We start from the raw sequence: 17854 nt of genomic DNA, 5'->3' as shown, positions 1-17854 counted from the left end.
AAGTTCACAGGTAGCCTGTGATGATCAGCAGGGGGAAATAGAGGCGTGGTGCAACATGTGTCGATTCAGCATGTAGAAATGCTTCGCAAGTTTTTGTTTTTAAACTTCCATCCCGCCGTGGTATGGCCAAGGGAAAATTAAATAATCACAGCGTCGGCAGGCTACCAAACGAAGATTCTAGGCGCGTCAAGTTGGACGCCCGCACAGCAACATTCTATCTTGATAGAACATGGTTCCTACAACTTTACAGACAATAATAGATTAAAAAGTACCCCACCATAACGGCAGATAAGCGGGATAACGGCCTTCGAGGTCGACCGGTTATAGAAATTAATGGCTTGGCGGAGGCAACTTTGTCTCCGCGCTGCGCGCGTCGCCAAACTTCGGAGCCGCCGCCTCGCCATTAATTTCGTATAACCTGTCACCTCGTCGGCCGTTATCCCTTACTTATTGGTTACAGTCCCTGAAGCAGTTAGGGGTTGAATGCCTCGCTCAAGGGCACTTTAGCCATGGACTGAGATATAGGAAGTGGAAGGGTGGGGTTCAAACCTGCAACCCTCTTATCTGAAGTTTTCTGAAAGGGCAGAAGCCTGTCCTTTGTCCTATATCCAGCCACCATTTTTTTCTGTCTCCTCTCCTGTCACCAGTTTATCTGTCTCCTATCCAGTCACCATCTCTCTGGTGAAGCACCTCTACAGAACGCCCAGTAGGACTGGCTGACTTACAGGCTTCTGACAGCTTTAGAGCACACACATCATGACCTTTAACCTGGCATTGGTCACAACAACCTGGGGCTGTTGCACTAGGCCCTGGCTGAAGTGGTCCCCGGCGGCAGTGGGCCCCTGCCCTGCTGAACCGTCAGATTTACTACTGACCCTGACTAGAGGACTATGTTTTTGTTCGGTCATCTTCGTACACCAGACAGTGTTGAAACTGCGGTAATACATTGAGGCCAAAGGGGAGCCTGAGAGCGAGAGAGAGAAAGAGAGAGATCGAGCCTTTAGGCAGACGTTTAGTCGGCGCACCTGCAAGCGACTTTAAAGCAACTTCCACCACCGCGTCAGGATTATCCAGTTCCACAGAGGCGGTGACTGACCTCTTCACACGCTTTGAAGATCACAGAATAGCGAACAAACACCCCAGCGTGCCGCTATGGCCGTAGGATTAGCGGAGTCGGGGCTACAGAGTATTTTAGGAACAGTTTGAAGCATCGCAAGGCAAGGACCCGAAACAAGGATGAATGACCTCATCAGGCATTGTCGTGTGTGTGAGAGGTGGATGCGAATTGTCTGTCGCCATAGCAACAGGGACCAGAGCACCTCCAGAGAGATGGTTTTGATCAGCGAGGATTAAAATGCCTCTAACCCGCACCTCTCCGTTCGCAAAAAAAGGAACTTGTCTTTATGTTTGACCCGCACCACTCCATTTTAGGCCCTCTATGCTTCTGTTTCATATCAGCAGGGCAGTGATAATTGCATACTGCTTGTAACCATCGGCAGGTCCCAACCCCCTATACGCAGTGCCATAAACTCCCTGCCTCGCCGTGCCATGCATTAAACTCACGGAAAATATTGTTCATGATGTCGCTCTTCCCGGTTATGTTGATTTTTTTTACTGTACACACACACATATGCACTCACAAACACTCATGCACATACTCTCACACACACACACACACACACATAACCTACTGTACTTCTAGGCATTCCAATGCGACCCCCGGCACCCTTGCCCCCTTCGCCCATGGAGGTCTTGGTTTCGCTTGACATGCCATGCCTTGCTACGCCTTGCCATGCCCTCTCGTTTCGTTTGAAAACTGACCGCTTTTAATGACGTCTCCGTTGGTTTATTTCCATGGTTATGGCTTTTTGTTATTCCACAACAAAACCGTTTTTTATGAGACCCTTGACAATGTAAAGCCAGTTCCCTCCAGAACCGCAGATCTTCCATGATGTCATGCGGTCGCCAGGTGCCCCGGCTGGGTTAGCGGAGAGGTGGAGACACAGATACAGGCCTGGTCGTGTCACCAGTAGGCCAGCTTCGGATGTCCAATCTGAGTGGTGCGTGTTTGATTGATTTATTGATTTCACTTGATTTATTTATTTCAGATGTTATGAGAGAAACAAAACGATATCAATAGGGTAAAACCTAACACACCTGAAAAGGAGGGAGAAGAAACATAGCTCATTAAATCCCACCCTTATACATTCAAAATATAATACATAATACGCACTTCTGTGTAATTCAAAACTCTACTGTGCATGTTACACCTGCATATCCATGTCACCAAAAAAAAGCCACCAACAACACAAAAAAAACCCCCACAACATCACAGTATTTTTTCCATCATGTAACGCAAAAACACTGTTTGTTTATTCATTTTCATAAACTGACACACCAGGTTGGTTCGATGTGGCAGTGTAGTGTTGTCATGCCCTGTGTAGCTTACCGCAGAATAAATTGACTGAGCTCTGATGGCAATAAGGCTGTCTCCGCTTCTGTGAGTTCTGCACATGGTGAACCACAAACGCAAACCAGGAGAAGAACATGCAGCTTGCCACTGGGCCCCAACCTGCTCCTGATGCAGTACTGGGTCTGGTTGTGGCTTCCCATTTGCCGCCAGTGGGTTTCGTGTGGTTGAATGCGAGGCATTGCATGTAAAGTGATTTAGGTTTGCTACTGAGTTGTTAATGAAGTCACTTTTCTGTGTGAAAGCTCTGATTGGGGCAGCCGTGGCCTATTGTTTAAAGAGATGGGCCTTAGGTCAGAGAGTTGCAGGTTCGAACCCCACCCTTCCACTCTTTATCTTACTTCATTCGCTTGAGCAAGGCACCTAACTCCACATGGATCCAGGGACTGTACCTAAACTATTTGTAGTAATAGTAGCTTTGGATAAAAGCTATCTATCTACCTACGTAAACTGGACAAGGCAAAATAAATTCAAAAGAACACCAAAACCAACCCTCATCATCGAGAGAAAAAATGTACTGTAAATTGGTAGAGTGCCAGTTATGAGCGATGTGTGTATGATGTCAGCATTGCTTTACTCACCCGGTGTAAATAACAGTGTGCTGAGGTAATGTGAGAACTGCCCGTGAGGCCATAGTGGACTAAGGGACTCGAGCATAATAACACTGGGCCATAACAATGCCTATATTACTGGCAGCGGGTCCTGTGATCCAATACTAATGCAGCGTGATGTTGAATCACCCTTTGATTAATGGCGTGATTGTGATCGTTGAGAGGAAAGCCCTTGCTGGTGCGTGGCAGAGAGCGCTCCAGGCAGGAAGTCTTTGCCGCTCACGGTGGCTCATTTCCCAGGGTGCCGAGCGGGTTCCCATTGTGTCGGCCAGTGACTCGGCTCCTACCCCGGCGCTGACCTTAATTTAACTAAAGGCGAGGTGCTGCTGGATTTGAATGCCGGTGGGAGAGGTGCTGAATTAGTAGTACAAGGATCTGGCAAACCCTGTTGAAGGGACACATACAGTAACACCACGTCGGCCCTTAATGCATGCCGTTCCACCAGTGGAATGCTGCAGAGATGTGGACTTGTGACTTGTGACTTGGACTGACTTGTGACTTGAGTCACAAATGACTCGACTTGAGACTTGACTTGCCAATATTAGGAATGACTTGTGACTTGACTCGACTTGTGCGCTATTGACTCGAGACTTGACTTGACTTGCCAGTTTTAGCTTGCAATGACTTGCAATAGCATTCCAAGTCAATTAATATATATGTTTTTTCATTTGTGTGTGAAAAAAAATGCATGAAAGAGAGAAAAACTAAACAATGTACATTTAACAGTACCACTAGGCCTACTATTTTTGTTTAGAACCCCTTGCGAAAATCGTCCATGGTTTTACTGTAGTAGCCATGGTCTCTCTAAGTACTCTGAACCATCCATAGTATCACTATGGCTTATCCATGTATTTTTTTGTAAACCGTTCTTCCTGACTAACCATCGATACATGGTTATTCATGCTTTTCATGTTTTTTTCAGCATGGTTTGTGTCTATGGTTTAACCATAATAAAAAACATGGTAAATTGTGGGATGCATGGTCACCCAAAAAAACATGAAAACTTGTTCGCAGCCGTGGTGTAATGGTTAGGGAGTTGGACTGAAGATCACAGAGTTGCAGGTTTGAATCTCACCCTTAGGCCCACCTCTCCCTACACCTCCATCCATGACTGAAGTGCCCTTGAGCAAGAGCAAGGCACCTAACCTCCCATTGCTCCAAGCACTGTCACCAATATGTGCGTTGGATAAAAGAAGCGGCAACTAGGTGTAATTAAATGAATAATTATAAACCGTGGTAAAACCATGGTTAGTTTTCAGATTAAAACCATGCCTCATTTTATAGTTAAACCTAGTCAAACCAGAAACCATGCCGAACCATGCTCAAAAAAAGATAAATCATGTAAGAGACATGACTGGCAAAGGGGGACATGCAAAGCAGTGTCGAGAGGTAATGAATTTATGACCAAAAGTAACTGTCAACATTGCACATAGAATACAAGGTGACTTGTTAAGGACTTGGAAAAAATAAGACTTGGACTTGGACTTGACTTGGCTTTGGCACGACTTGGACTTGGACTTGACTTGGTCAAATGTGTCGTAACTTGTGACTTGACTCGGACTTGATTGGAAGGACTTGAGACTTACTTGCGACTTGCAAATTAGTGACTTGGTCCCATCTCTGGAATGCTGTAATAGCCACTGAAAAAACCCGAACTACTGTAGCAGTAGTACACCACTATGTCAGTACACAGGGCCGTTAGAAATACCGGTAACACTTTATTTTAGGGATACATCTATTAGCACTAATACATACAATATTAATGCCTGTGTAAGTAACTTGTACGGCATGTACTAAGCAAAATAAGACAGTTGTTAAGCATGTATTCACAAATGTCTTGTTTATGCCCAATTAGGGATTTATTACCAATATAACCTTAGTAAGGACCTAGTAGACCTAGATTTCTATTTATGAGTAAGCAGTAAGGGCCAGAATACAATGTGTATAAGCTCCTGGTACATTGTGTGAACAAACCCTGAACAGTGTGAAAACAGATGTGGAATAAGGGTCCCTATTCTAAAGTGATGCATTGCTCAGCCCATATGGCTTAGGGCCCCCGCACTACCTAGGGCCCCCACACTACCAAGGGACCCCACTCTACCCACACTCCGCCCCCGGGAGGCAAAGTGTAAGAATGTTGCTGAATCTGCATTAGTCTCATCAGGTACATTGACCTCACTAGTTCTTCTCAAGTTATCAGAGGGTAATTGGAAGCATTATATAGCAAGGATTGGACGTAAACTTCTCAATGACGGTGGGTGGTGAGATGTCATTTTTTCATACACCAATTAGTTTTAATTGTAAAGACCCTACAATAAATGCAGAATATAACGATGAGTAATAGTTTGGAAGCGAAACTAAGCTATTCCTTTGTGATAAATAAGTTAATGTTTGAGAAACCTAGCTCCAAGAAGTGCAGTGCATGATGGGTACGCCCTTAGTCAGAAATGCAATGCATGGCCAATGCAGCAATGATAATATTTCTGTTGTTACGTACATGGCAAATTGTTTGGATAGCATCTAAATTTCACGAGTGAGGGGAGGAGCTAAGAACGTAGGCTCAGAGCTGGGTAGGTTGTCTGTTGGCCTAGATTGCGTACCCATCATGCACTGCACTTCTTGAAGCTAATATTCTCAAACATTAACTTAATTATCACAAAAGAATATATTAGTTTTGCTTCAAAACTATTATTCTAATGTTCTGCATTCTGTTTTGGGGTTTTTACAATTTAAACTAAGTGGTACATGAAAAAAATTACATTTCACCAATCCACCGCCATCGAGAAGTGTACGTTCAATCCTTGCTATATAAAGGCTCCTGTTACCTTTCAAATAGACTTGTGAAAAAGAGGAAACTAGATGGCTTAGTTGCATATTAAGTACTTATTTGATATACCCTTACAGTTTATCGATTGTGGGGGCTAGGTAACGCGGGCCTGGGTGGTGTGGGGGCCCAAGGTAACGAGGGGGACTTTGGTAGTGCGGAGGCCCTGAGCAATCTAGGCTGACCAATGCATCACTTTAGAATAGGGACCCTTATTCCGCATCTGTTTTCACACTGTTCAGGGTTTGTTCACACAGTGTGTCGGGAGCTTATACACATTGAATTCTGCCACTTACTACTTACTAATAAATAGAAATATAGGCTTACTGGTCCTTACTAAGGTTATATTAGTAATAAATCCCTAATTGGGCATGAACAAGACATTTATGAATACATGCTTAACAACTGTCTTATTTTGCTTAGTACATGCCTTACAAGTTACTTACACAGGCATTAATATTGTATGTATTAGGGCTAATAGATGTATCCCTAAAATAAAGTGTTACCGAAATACCTTATGACTTGGTTGCTGCCATTCTGGTGACAGTTAATTTATAACAGGGGCAGTGTCTTACTGGGTTAAAGAAAATCGAGAAAAGTTTTTCGTCTTGACATTTGGAGACAGTCACCTGACGGTCAGAGGAAGAAAATAAGTAATGTTGAAGTATGCTGAGGTTTGCATGTTTGTAAAATAAGCGTTGGTGTGAGGCTACTACAGTACCTACCATTTTTCCGTTACAGCAGGAAGCTGCAATGTTTTGCCTTCCATTGTTTACTAGAGTCTGGCTGTGGGAACTTTTTCTTTTTCACTCGCTGACTCAACTCATGTGTGAAGGAAAAGTGTATGGATTGTAGTGCCTTTTTTGATATTGTCTTGAAATCAAAGAGACTCCTTAGCCTTACTGTTGGTTAATGTGCAGTGAATTGATCTTTGCAAAGCCTTGAATGTTGCAGAATGTTAGGTTGAAAGTGATGCTGCAGCATATTGAAGTCTAAAACTTGGCAACATCCCACTTCAGGTCTACTTGAAATATGTCTCATAGTAGAGCATTGTTTCTGGAAACACATCAAAGGGCATTAAAGTCTCACAGAAAGTTTGCTCTTCAATCTCTCAGGCAGCAAGCACTGCCAGTTGTATTACCCTGTTGTTTGAGAGTATACATTTGCTGCAATTTAGCTGTCTTATCTGTAATATCCCTCTTTCAAAATGATCTTGTGTAAAAGTGTAAGCATCATTTACTGTAAAGGTTATTGTTACCGATGGCAATGACCTACAGGCGAAGACTTTGTCATGTTGTTCTTCTGTATGGTAGTAAAGTTTGTTCAAGCAATAGTGAAGCTCTCACTGGCAGGAATATGCACCATGACCACGTTACATCATGTTTTAAATTCCGAATTAAATAATGACCTAAATGTATTAAATGTATTTCATTACGTAATTACATAAAAGAAGAATAAACCACCCCATTTATTCATAATAATGGCACGATCTGATATCGCCAAGTAATTAACACTCCTGGACCGATGTGAAAACGTTCGTCCAGGATTAATGTTATAGCCAACCAATCAGGGGTCATTAGAGGTGGGATCATTAGAGGTGGTACGTCATCAACAGGGCGACTAGCATTTCCAAATATTCGCCTTATTCACCCGGAACGTTCTAAAGACGTTGAGGGGTACACTTCAGGGGTGCATGGCGCCTCAGTGTTGTGTGCCCAAATGTGCGTCCTCAAAGAGAAAAAATCCTACCGTGGACAGACTTTCCACCGTTTCCCCAAAGAGCAGGCACTTCGCCGTGAATGGATAAATCACGTCAAAAGGGATCCTGGTCCATAATTCAAGGTAAGATGCGAAATTGTGTTCAATCATACGCATTAGCTAGCACAAATAAGCTAGCTCGCCAAACTTGTCATGACTCATGTAGCCTAATGAAGCGAATGCCTCGATGAAATAAAAAAATATGAATGTGTAATTACACAACGCTACATTCATATGATATTTCCAGATCGCTATTTCAAGATTATGCTTTTAATTGTATGGTAAGCGATCCGATGGCCACTGATTTTGTGCTACCAGAACCAGTAGCATAGGGCAGGCCTACTTGTGCTAAAATCAAGTTGTTTTGCTAACGAACTAAAATGCATACCCTGGTATTTATGGTTACAGATCAACGCTGAGACCAAGGTTTGCTCTGAGCACTTTGAGAAGCAGTGTTTTGTAAAGACCGCCCGTGGTATCACAGAGCTTATAAAGGATGCTGTGGCAACTTTGTTCGCCTGGACTTCAGAGAGGCCAAAGAGGAGAATCATCATTCGCAGACCGAGGTTACTTTGTTCAGTCAATATTCAACTGACATGTGTCTACCAACCCTCATAATACTAATAATAATAATAGAGAATAGTTCACCATAGGAATAGCCTACATTTAAGAGGAGATATAACTTATTTGTTTGCATTGATCATGTCCTCCTGAGTCATGAGCCAAAGATTTCAAACTGTGATGTTATTACATTGCATTACATTTCACTTAGCTGACGCTTTAATTTTATTCAAGCGACTTGGTTATTGTTTGTCAGGGTATTGGTTACAGTCCCTGGAGCAATGTGTCAATGAGCTGTGTTAGGTGCCTTTCTCAAGGATACTTCAGCCATGAAGATGTCAGTAGAGGTCAGGGGGATTCGAACCTGCAAATCCCAGATTTAAAGACCAACTCTCTAACCACTAGGCCACGGTTGCCCTGTGTATGTTGTGACTCTCCTGTCCTTTGTGTTTCTTTTTCAGTACGGATTCCATGGAGGTGGATGAAAACCAGCCTGATGTGAGAAGGGATGCCTTGAGGTAAGTTAATGAATTGTATTTAGTTGTGCCATAGTTTGTAATTCATTACTGCATTCAGTTTTATATCAGTTAGGAATTGACCGTTTGATTCACAACTAGTAGTGTTGTCTTGTTGTCCCTCCAGCACAGATGTACCTCCTCCACAGCCATACCATGATTATGCTGTTCCACCGCTGACACCAGAGGGACAACTTGAGGCGGCACGCAAGCACATCATAGAGCAAGACAAGTTAATAGCACAACTTAAAGGGACACTGTGTGAGATTTTTATTTGTTTATTTCCAGAATGCATGCTGCCCATTCACTAATGTTAACTTTTTCATGAATACTTACCACCAGCATCAAATTCTAAGTATTCATTATGACTGGAATAGCACTTTTCATACATTAAAAGGGGGATCTTCTCCATGGTCCGTCATTTTGAATTTCCAAAAATAGCCATTTTTAGCTGCAAAAATGACTGTACTTGGACCATATTTGAAAATATTTGTTTATTACTTTCATGTAAAGATCAAATTTGGCAATAGGCAGCCCAGTTTCAATGTGCAGCATAGTTGCAGTACCTTTTTTTGACCATTTCCTGCACAGTGTCCCTTTAAAGATAAAGTGTTCAGTGTGTCAAGATTCCAGTGATGATAGTCAGATGTCATTTTACACAGGATTCCCAGACTATGCCACCTTTAAAGCTGTATATATGGCTCTACAGCCCACAGCCACAAGCATAGTTGGATGGAGTCAGGCTCAAAGGCTTAAACAAACAGGGGTACAGGTCATTAGACAGGCATTTAATATCCCCAAACTAGCAACTATGGACCAGTTATTTCTCTCTCTTTCGCCTCAGACAGGGTTTTGCTGAGCAGGACCTTGCGGTGCGCGTTGGTGTGTCACAGTCAACTGTGAGCAGAATCTGTGTCACCTGGACTAACTATCTATACATTTTAGGATCTCTCCCCATTTGGCCTTCAACAGCCACAGTAGATGAATGTATGCCTACTTGTTTTCAAAACACTTACCCAGACACCAGAGTCATTCTAGACTGTACAGAAATATATGTGCAAATGCCTAGTTCGAAGGTACTTAACTCCGAAATCTATTCCCATTACAAGGGCAACCGAACTTTCAAAAGGCCTGATTGGTATTGCCCCGTCTGGTGAGGTGTCATTCGTTAGTGACCTGTACACAGGCTCCATATTCGACAAGGAGATTACAGAATTGTCCAGCATCCTGGCAATGCTTGAAGAAGGCGATTTAGTCATGGCAGACAAAGGGTTTCTGATTAAGGAAATGCTATCAAAATGAAATGTCTCCCTTGTGACTCCACCCTTTTTAGGCCCAAGTGGCACTTTCAATGCAGATGAAGTCACAGAAACACAAACAAGCGCAAGACTTCGTATTCTGAAAAATTCAGTCACAAGTGAAATAGGAAACATACATTGAATTGATGTTTATTTCTACAAATCTCTCATGCTTTAAGTGTGCATCATAGATCATCTTATTATACTAAATGTTATATTATATAATAATGTATTTTATTATGCATACATCACTTCTCTCTGAAATTGTAATAAACAAATCTGTGAAATCCAATCATTTGTTTTGTTTACTGACTGACTTTTTTCTACAGTGCAGGCAGGAAGGAGGAGAAAAAAAAAAACTATTGAGTTTAGCGTTCATCTCTTGGTCATGGGAAAGCTCCACCTGTAATAGATCAGAAAACAAAACATTAGAAAAATGTTGTTTACAGCATATGGGTCAATGACATTTTTTTTGTGTGGCAGAGGTCAGGTGATGTAATCACAGCTAGAACCATATTGTATTAATTATTTAAATTATTTGAATACTGAAATGTACCACCCTGATACTGATATGTTTGTTAGATCCATATTGAGGCTTACAGTCCTCTTGGCGCAAGTAACTTAAGTAATGCAACTGTAGTGTAATGCCATGCATTTTAAATATATTAACATTGTAGTGTACGGGATTATTTTGAAAAGACAGTAACATGTGATCAGTAATGCATTACTGTTTTTGAGTAACTTGCCCAACACTGGTAATGACTAGAGTAACTAACTAACACCAAAGTCACTATGACTTCAGTACAAACACAAATAAGGTGTGGAAGTAGCACGTCTGCACTAGGCTGCTCTAATCAGATTTTCTGTCATAATTGAGATGGCTAAACTGGTAGTATTAGCTGCTGATGAATAAGCTTTAATTGCGCTATCAGGCTACACTACTCTAAAAGGCAGCCATCAGTCTGCTACTTCTCCACTCTACCCACCAAAGGCAACTACGTATTTGGTCAAAACGGACTTAAAATTGATATAACAAACTTCTTGATTACTATCCTAGCTAGATTGGAATGCCCTGTAAAGCTAACTCTTGGGCACGTTGGTAGTTGCTATCAAAATAGCTATGCAGCTTAACAGATATGCAGCACTAGTCCTGGATGAATGTGATGCTGTATCAGTCCAGGACTAAAGATAAGCAACAACACTCCAGGATGAATGTGATGCTGTATCAGTCCTGGACTAAAGATAAGTAACAGCAGTCCAGGATGAATGTGATGCTGTATCAGTCCTGGACTAAAGATAAGTAACAGCAGTCCAGGCTGAATGTGATGCTGTATCAGTCCAGGACTGAAGATGGGTAACAACACTCCAGGATGAATGTGGCACTGTATCAGACCAGGACTAAAGATAAGTAACAGCAGTCCAGGATGAATGTGATGCTGTATCAGTCCTGGGCTAAAGATAAGTAACAGCAGTCCAGGATGAATGTGATGCTGTATCAGTCCTGGGCTAAAGATAAGTAACAGCAGTCCAGGATGAATGTGGCACTGTATCAGTCCTGGACTAAAGATAAGTAACAGCAGTCCAGGATGAATGTGATGCTGTATCAGTCCTGGACTAAAGATAAGTAACAGCAGTCCAGGATGAATGTGGCACTGTATCAGTCCTGGACTAAAGATAAGTAACAGCAGTCCAGGATGAATGTGATGCTGTATCAGTCCAGGATGAATGTGGCACTGTATCAGTCCTGGGCTAAAGATAAGTAACAACAGTCCAGGATGAATGTGATGCTGTATCAGTCCTGGACAACAGATAAGTATTGTGCATTTTTTGACCACTGTGTGGTCAAAACAGGTACTGCAACTATGCTGTTCATTGAAACTGGATTACCTATTGCCAAATTTGTTCTTTTCATGAAAGTTTACTAAGTAATGAGGAAGGCTAAAATGGCCCAAGTATAGTCATTTTTGCAGCTAAAAATGGCTATTTCTGGTATTTCAAAATGTCGGACCATGGAGAAGATCCCCTTTTTCATGTATGAAAATAGCAATTCTTCCAGTCATAATGTATACTTAGAATTTGATGGTGGTGGTTAGTATTCATGAAAAAGGTAACATAAGTGAATGGATGGCATGAATTCTGGAAATAAACAACTAATAATCTCACACAGTGTCCCTTTAACAGCAGTCCAGGATGAATGTTCTGTAGAGTAGAGTATAACTTTAATGATCTTAGAGGGAAATTAAGGAATGTTGTATCGGCCTTGGATTAACAAGTAGTGGTAAGTGAGACTGATGATGAAACATGGTCCAGGACAAAAGTGATGAACTAAGCTTCTGCCCCTCTATTTAAACTTTGATAGCACAAATAAAGGTGTGGAAGTAGCACGTCTGCACTAGGCTGCTCTAATCAGATTTTCTGTCATAATTGAGATGGCTAAACTGGTAGTATTAGCTGCTGATGAATAAGCTTTAATTGCGCTATCAGGCTACACTACTCTAAAAGGCAGCCATCAGTCTGCTACTTCTCCACTCTACCCACCAAAGGCAAGATGAATGTGGCACTGTATCAGTCCAGGACTAAAGATAAGTAACAGCAGTCCAGGATGAATGTGATGCTGTATCAGTCCTGGACTAAAGATAAGTAACAGCAGTCCAGGATGAATGTGATGCTGTATCAGTCCTGGACTAAAGATAAGTAACAGCAGTCCAGGATGAATGTGATGCTGTATCAGTCCTGGACTAAAGATAAGTAACAGCAGTCCAGGATGAATGTGGCACTGTATCAGTCCTGGACTAAAGATAAGTAACAGCAGTCCAGGATGAATGTGGCACTGTATCAGTCCTGGACTAAAGATAAGTAACAGCAGTCCAGGATGAATGTGATGCTGTATCAGTCCAGGATGAATGTGGCACTGTATCAGTCCTGGGCTAAAGATAAGTAACAGCAGTCCAGGATGAATGTGATGCTGTATCAGTCCTGGACTAAAGATAAGTAACAGCAGTCCAGGATGAATGTGGCACTGTATCAGTCCTGGGCTAAAGATAAGTAACAGCAGTCCAGGATGAATGTGATGCTGTATCAGTCCTGGACTAAAGATAAGTAACAGCAGTCCAGGATGAATGTGATGCTGTATCAGTCCTGGACAACAAGACAACACTACTAGTTGTGAATCAAACGGTCAATTCCTAACTGATATAAAACTGAATGCAGTAATGAATTACAAACTATGGCACAACTAAATACAATTCATTAACTTACCTCAAGGCATCCCTTCTCACATCAGGCTGGTTTTCATCCACCTCCATGGAATCCGTACTGAAAAAGAAACACAAAGGACAGGAGAGTCACAACATACACAGGGCAACCGTGGCCTAGTGGTTAGAGAGTTGGTCTTTAAATCTGGGATTTGCAGGTTCGAATCCCCCTGACCTCTACTGACATCTTCATGGCTGAAGTATCCTTGAGAAAGGCACCTAACACAGCTCATTGACACATTGCTCCAGGGACGCACTGTAACCAATACCCTGACAAACAATAACCAAGTCGCTTGAATAAAATTAAAGCGTCAGCTAAGTGAAATGTAATGCAATGTAATAACATCACAGTTTGAAATCTTTGGCTCATGACTCAGGAGGACATGATCAATGCAAACAAATAAGTTATATCTCCTCTTAAATGTAGGCTATTCTTATGGTGAACTATTCTCTATTATTATTATTATTATTATTATTATTATTATTATTATGAGGCTTGGTAGACACATGTCAGTTGAATATTGACTGAACAAAGTAACCTCGGTCTGCGAATGATGATTCTCCTCTTTGGCCTCTCTGAAGTCCAGGCGAACAAAGTTGGCACAGCATCCTTTATAAGCTTTGTGATACCACGGGCGGTCTTTACAAAACACTGCTTCTCAAAGTGCTCAGAGCAAACCTTGGTCTCAGCGTTGATCTGTAACCATAAATACCAGGGTATGCATTTTAGTTCGTTAGCAAAACAACTTGATTTTAGCACAAGTAGGCCTGCCCTATGCTACTGGTTCTGGTAGCACAAAATCAGTGGCCATCGGATCGCTTACCATACAATTAAAAGCATAATCTTGAAATAGCGATCTGGAAATATCATATGAATGTAGCGTTGTGTAATTACACATTCATATTTTTTTATTTCATCGAGGCATTCGCTTCATTAGGCTACATGAGTCATGACAAGTTTGGCGAGCTAGCTTATTTGTGCTAGCTAATGCGTATGATTGAACACAATTTCGCATCTTACCTTGAAATATGGACCAGGATCCCTCTTGACGTGATTTATCCATTCACGGCGAAGTGCCTGCTCTTTGGGGAAACGGTGGAAAGTCTGTCCACGGTAGGATTTTTTCTCTTTGAGGACGCACATTTGGGCACACAACACTGAGGCGCCATGACAGCTGGTGCGTTGCCGAATGCACCCCTGAAGTGTACCCCTCAACGTCTTTAGAACGTTCCGGGTGAATAAGGCGAATATTTGGAAATGCTAGTCGCCCTGTTGATGACGTACCACCTCTAATGATCCCACCTCTAATGACCCCTGATTGGTTGGCTATAACATTAATCCTGGACGAACGTTTTCACATCGGTCCAGGAGTGTTAATTACTTGGCGATATCAGATCGTGCCTGGACCCCTCTCTCCCTGGTCCTGGGACAACTGACCATCTTACCACCCCCTGTCCGCTTCTCTGGTCTTTTTTATTACTTTGCCGCACATAAGTGAAACACTTCAATAGCACGCCTTACTGTACCTTGCGGTAACGCGTGCAAAGCAATCTGTCCTCATCCTGCCTGTGTAGATTACGAGCATTGTGTATGAAAATCGTGACGTCCCTGATGTTCTGTGTTGTATTAAGTGAGGGCACTGCATGCGGGGAGAGCGAGCTGCCTGTGTGCCTGAATTACTTATAAATGGCGGGTTTCCAGGCTAAACAGCTAACCTCGTGTGTGTGTGTATTTGATGCCATATCATCATTAGCGGTGGAGGAGATCGAATTAGCGTGGGCAGTGCTGTAGGTGTGGGGGCCTTAACATGAAGTTTTCGGTCACGCTAGTTGAAAATTTTCCACATCAGCTCACATCGCATTCGCTCACTCTCGCTCATTCTCACACAGTTTCACCGCAGTAACCCCCACCCCCTACTCCTCCTCCAGCACCACCGCCTCCCCACCCCTCCTCCTAGGCACCACCATCCACCCTACCCCCACCCCCCACACCCTACCTACCCCCCCCCCCCCCCCCCCCCCCCCACCCAGCCCCCACACCATGCCCCCTCGTGCCCCCCAAGCCTTTAGTCATCAGCCTCCTCTCCAACCACCAGAGTGTGTGGAGCTAAGACCAAAGAACCAGCACTCTCACAGCTTGTGGAGCCAACCTGGATTCATAACCACAATAACCTACAGGAGGCCTGGACCTGAGCTTTCACTGTGGGGGTCTCTCGCTTTCTCTCTCTCTCTCTCTCTTTGGAGGTGTCCCTCTATCTCTACCCATTCCCCGTCATTTTGTACTTAATTAGCATCAATCTTATCTACGTTGAGAGAAGAGTGTTGTGTTTATCTGCAAATCATTACAGTATTAATTGCAATTGCTTCCAAACGTTTGGTGATTACGCACATGCACACATGCATGCTCGTATGCACACATGCATGCGTGTGCGCGCACACACACACACACACACACACACACACACACACACACACACACACACACACACACACACACACACACACACACACAGACACAGAAGCACGGATGGTACATAATTGTTCTGCAAAAACATACCAAAAAATACTTTTGTATTTGTTTTAGTTTTGGTAAGGTAGTTGACTGTGGAAACACTGAGAGGAGAAATGTTTGGATAATATCCCATGTATGAATCCTTAAAGCCTTAATAAAGACAAAAAAGACAAGTTTTCTCTCAATGATGACATCCTGCATGGAAAAACCTTCCAATTTAACTTCCCCTCAGATCTGCAGACAGCATAACGTAAACACTGACCCGGCATGAATGGGCAGGAAAGATTTTATTTCTTCAAAAGATGAGTATCATCTCAGTGGATGCTGGACTCTGGTGAAAATAGGGTCGGAAAAACTGTTGTATACAGTGGAAAGCTACACTGCTAATGATGGCATCCTGGAAGAGGGATAAAAAAAAAAACAGCCCATGCATCTTAGGCATTGGCCTACCCCTCACAAAACAATAGACAGTCCACTGTCTATAATAAATGCAGATAATCTAAATTGAGGGTCGGTCTCTAAGGAGAAAACAAACAAACAAACAAAAACAACAGTACCAAGGCCTGATGAGTCTCGGCCCCGTGAAAAAAATCCCTGTGTGCCAGATTACCAGCCCAGCCCTGAGGACAGAAGACCCACCGGGAAACAGCCCTGTATGCCAGATTACCAGTCCAGCCCGGCCTAGAAGACCTGCATCACCCTGCTAATGGAGCCTTAACTTATTCCTTCTCTACTGCATGACCTTATTAGTAAAGGAAATGAAATCAAACTCTTCCACCCCTTCCACACTTTTCACCAAGCAGTTTGTTCTTTGTTTATATTTTATGTCTGTTGCTTATTTCTTTCTGTCTTTTTGTCCTCTTCAATGGCTGCGTTTACATGAGACATTTAATTCAGAATTAACTCGCTTTAATTCTAAATAAAGCTTAATTCTGCTCAGAAAACGTCATGTAAACACTTACTTCACAATTCGGACTTAAATGAAAGATCAAATTAAACTCGACGGAACTGTTTAATTTGGAATTATTTATTCGGAATTAAAAACGTCATGTAAACGTAGGCATTTACACACACCGCTACAACCTCTTCCAATAATTATTAAAGGTTATCTATTTCCTATTTTCTGTATTTGTGTGTGTGTGTGTGTGTGTGTGTGTGTGTGTGTGTGTGTGTGTGTGTGTGTGTGTGTGTGTGCGTGCGCGCGTGCCAAGTCTGCCAGTAAAATTCCAGTAATCGACAAGTAGTTTTAGCTATAAAACTTGCTATACTTTGGTCATATATTAGCAAACAGTAGGCTAGTTTATTACTTAGTAAATATTCATGAAAAGGCACAGCTACCTACCCTGGTCACAATCCCACATCCTACAACTTTAAGAGGAATTTAAATTTTAGCAGCTAGCACTTGCTACACTTAATGTGTAAGCAAAAGGCCCACACGGATGCCTTTACAAAAATGTCCATATACAGAAAAGAAGTAGGCTAAGTAAGTAAGTTTCCATATACAGGTAAATGGGGTCTGTAGAACATATCTGTCTTTTATTTGGACCAGGATTAGCCACCAGGTCTGGTCTGGGACCAAAAAACACCAGGGCATTTTGTGAATATGGAAGATGTTGGCCTTGTCTTGGCATTCACGTTTTTGTTTTTGGCTCAGACATCAGGTGGCGCAACGGCGCCCAATGCCCATAAAAACACTGATGTATACTACTGCTGAAATGTCACTGACTCATACATGTAATGTACAGTTGACAGGTCTGTCATTTGGAGTATTTTGTATCTTGAATACTTTGTATTTGACAAATAAAGCTCATCATCATGCTCATCATCATCTTCTTCATCATCATCATCATAAACTGTGGGCCAGTCCCAGGGTTCCAATTCTGGGAGGTTGAAGCAGGATAGTAAGTGCAGAAAATAAATTTACTGTATATGGCAGAAAGGGATTTCAGGCTTTGTAACTCCATGAAAAGATGAGGAAAAGCAGTGTGTTTAATCCTAAAGCATCCGGAATGGCCGATGGCCATTTTCACCCATGTGCGAACACTTTAGAC

At 42.5% G+C, this 17854-nt stretch overlaps 1 protein-coding gene and 1 long non-coding RNA gene across 3 annotated transcripts; one reads left to right on the top strand and one right to left on the bottom strand.

Moving 5' to 3' along the window:
- The first annotated feature begins 7585 nt into the window (after nt 1–7585).
- On the top strand, nt 7586–9094 carry LOC134467255 (uncharacterized). Of its 2 annotated transcripts, XR_010038496.1 has the most exons (4): nt 7586–7747; nt 8072–8229; nt 8686–8742; nt 8867–9094. It is a non-coding gene; the product is annotated as an uncharacterized LOC134467255 (long non-coding RNA). The 2 variants fall into 2 exon arrangements; XR_010038495.1 differs by lacking the exon at nt 7586–7747 and having other exon boundaries at nt 7942–8229.
- Nucleotides 9095–9971: 877 nt separating this feature from the next.
- LOC134467254 (THAP domain-containing protein 3-like) lies at nt 9972–14675 on the bottom strand. Its single transcript, XM_063221157.1, has 4 exons — nt 14313–14675; nt 13831–13988; nt 13296–13352; nt 9972–10440 (listed from the first exon to the last, which is right to left on the bottom strand). The coding sequence occupies exons 1-4, from the start codon at nt 14433–14435 to the stop codon at nt 10413–10415; spliced, it is 366 nt and encodes a 121-aa protein (XP_063077227.1). The 5' UTR covers nt 14436–14675; the 3' UTR covers nt 9972–10412.
- Between the last annotated feature and the right edge of the window lie 3179 nt (nt 14676–17854).

Source organism: Engraulis encrasicolus, chromosome 17 (genome assembly GCF_034702125.1).
Source record: "Engraulis encrasicolus isolate BLACKSEA-1 chromosome 17, IST_EnEncr_1.0, whole genome shotgun sequence".
Lineage (NCBI taxonomy): Eukaryota > Metazoa > Chordata > Actinopteri > Clupeiformes > Engraulidae > Engraulis > Engraulis encrasicolus.
The sequence above is the reverse complement of the archived record's forward strand: the minus strand, read 5'-3'. Positions and strand labels throughout refer to the sequence as shown.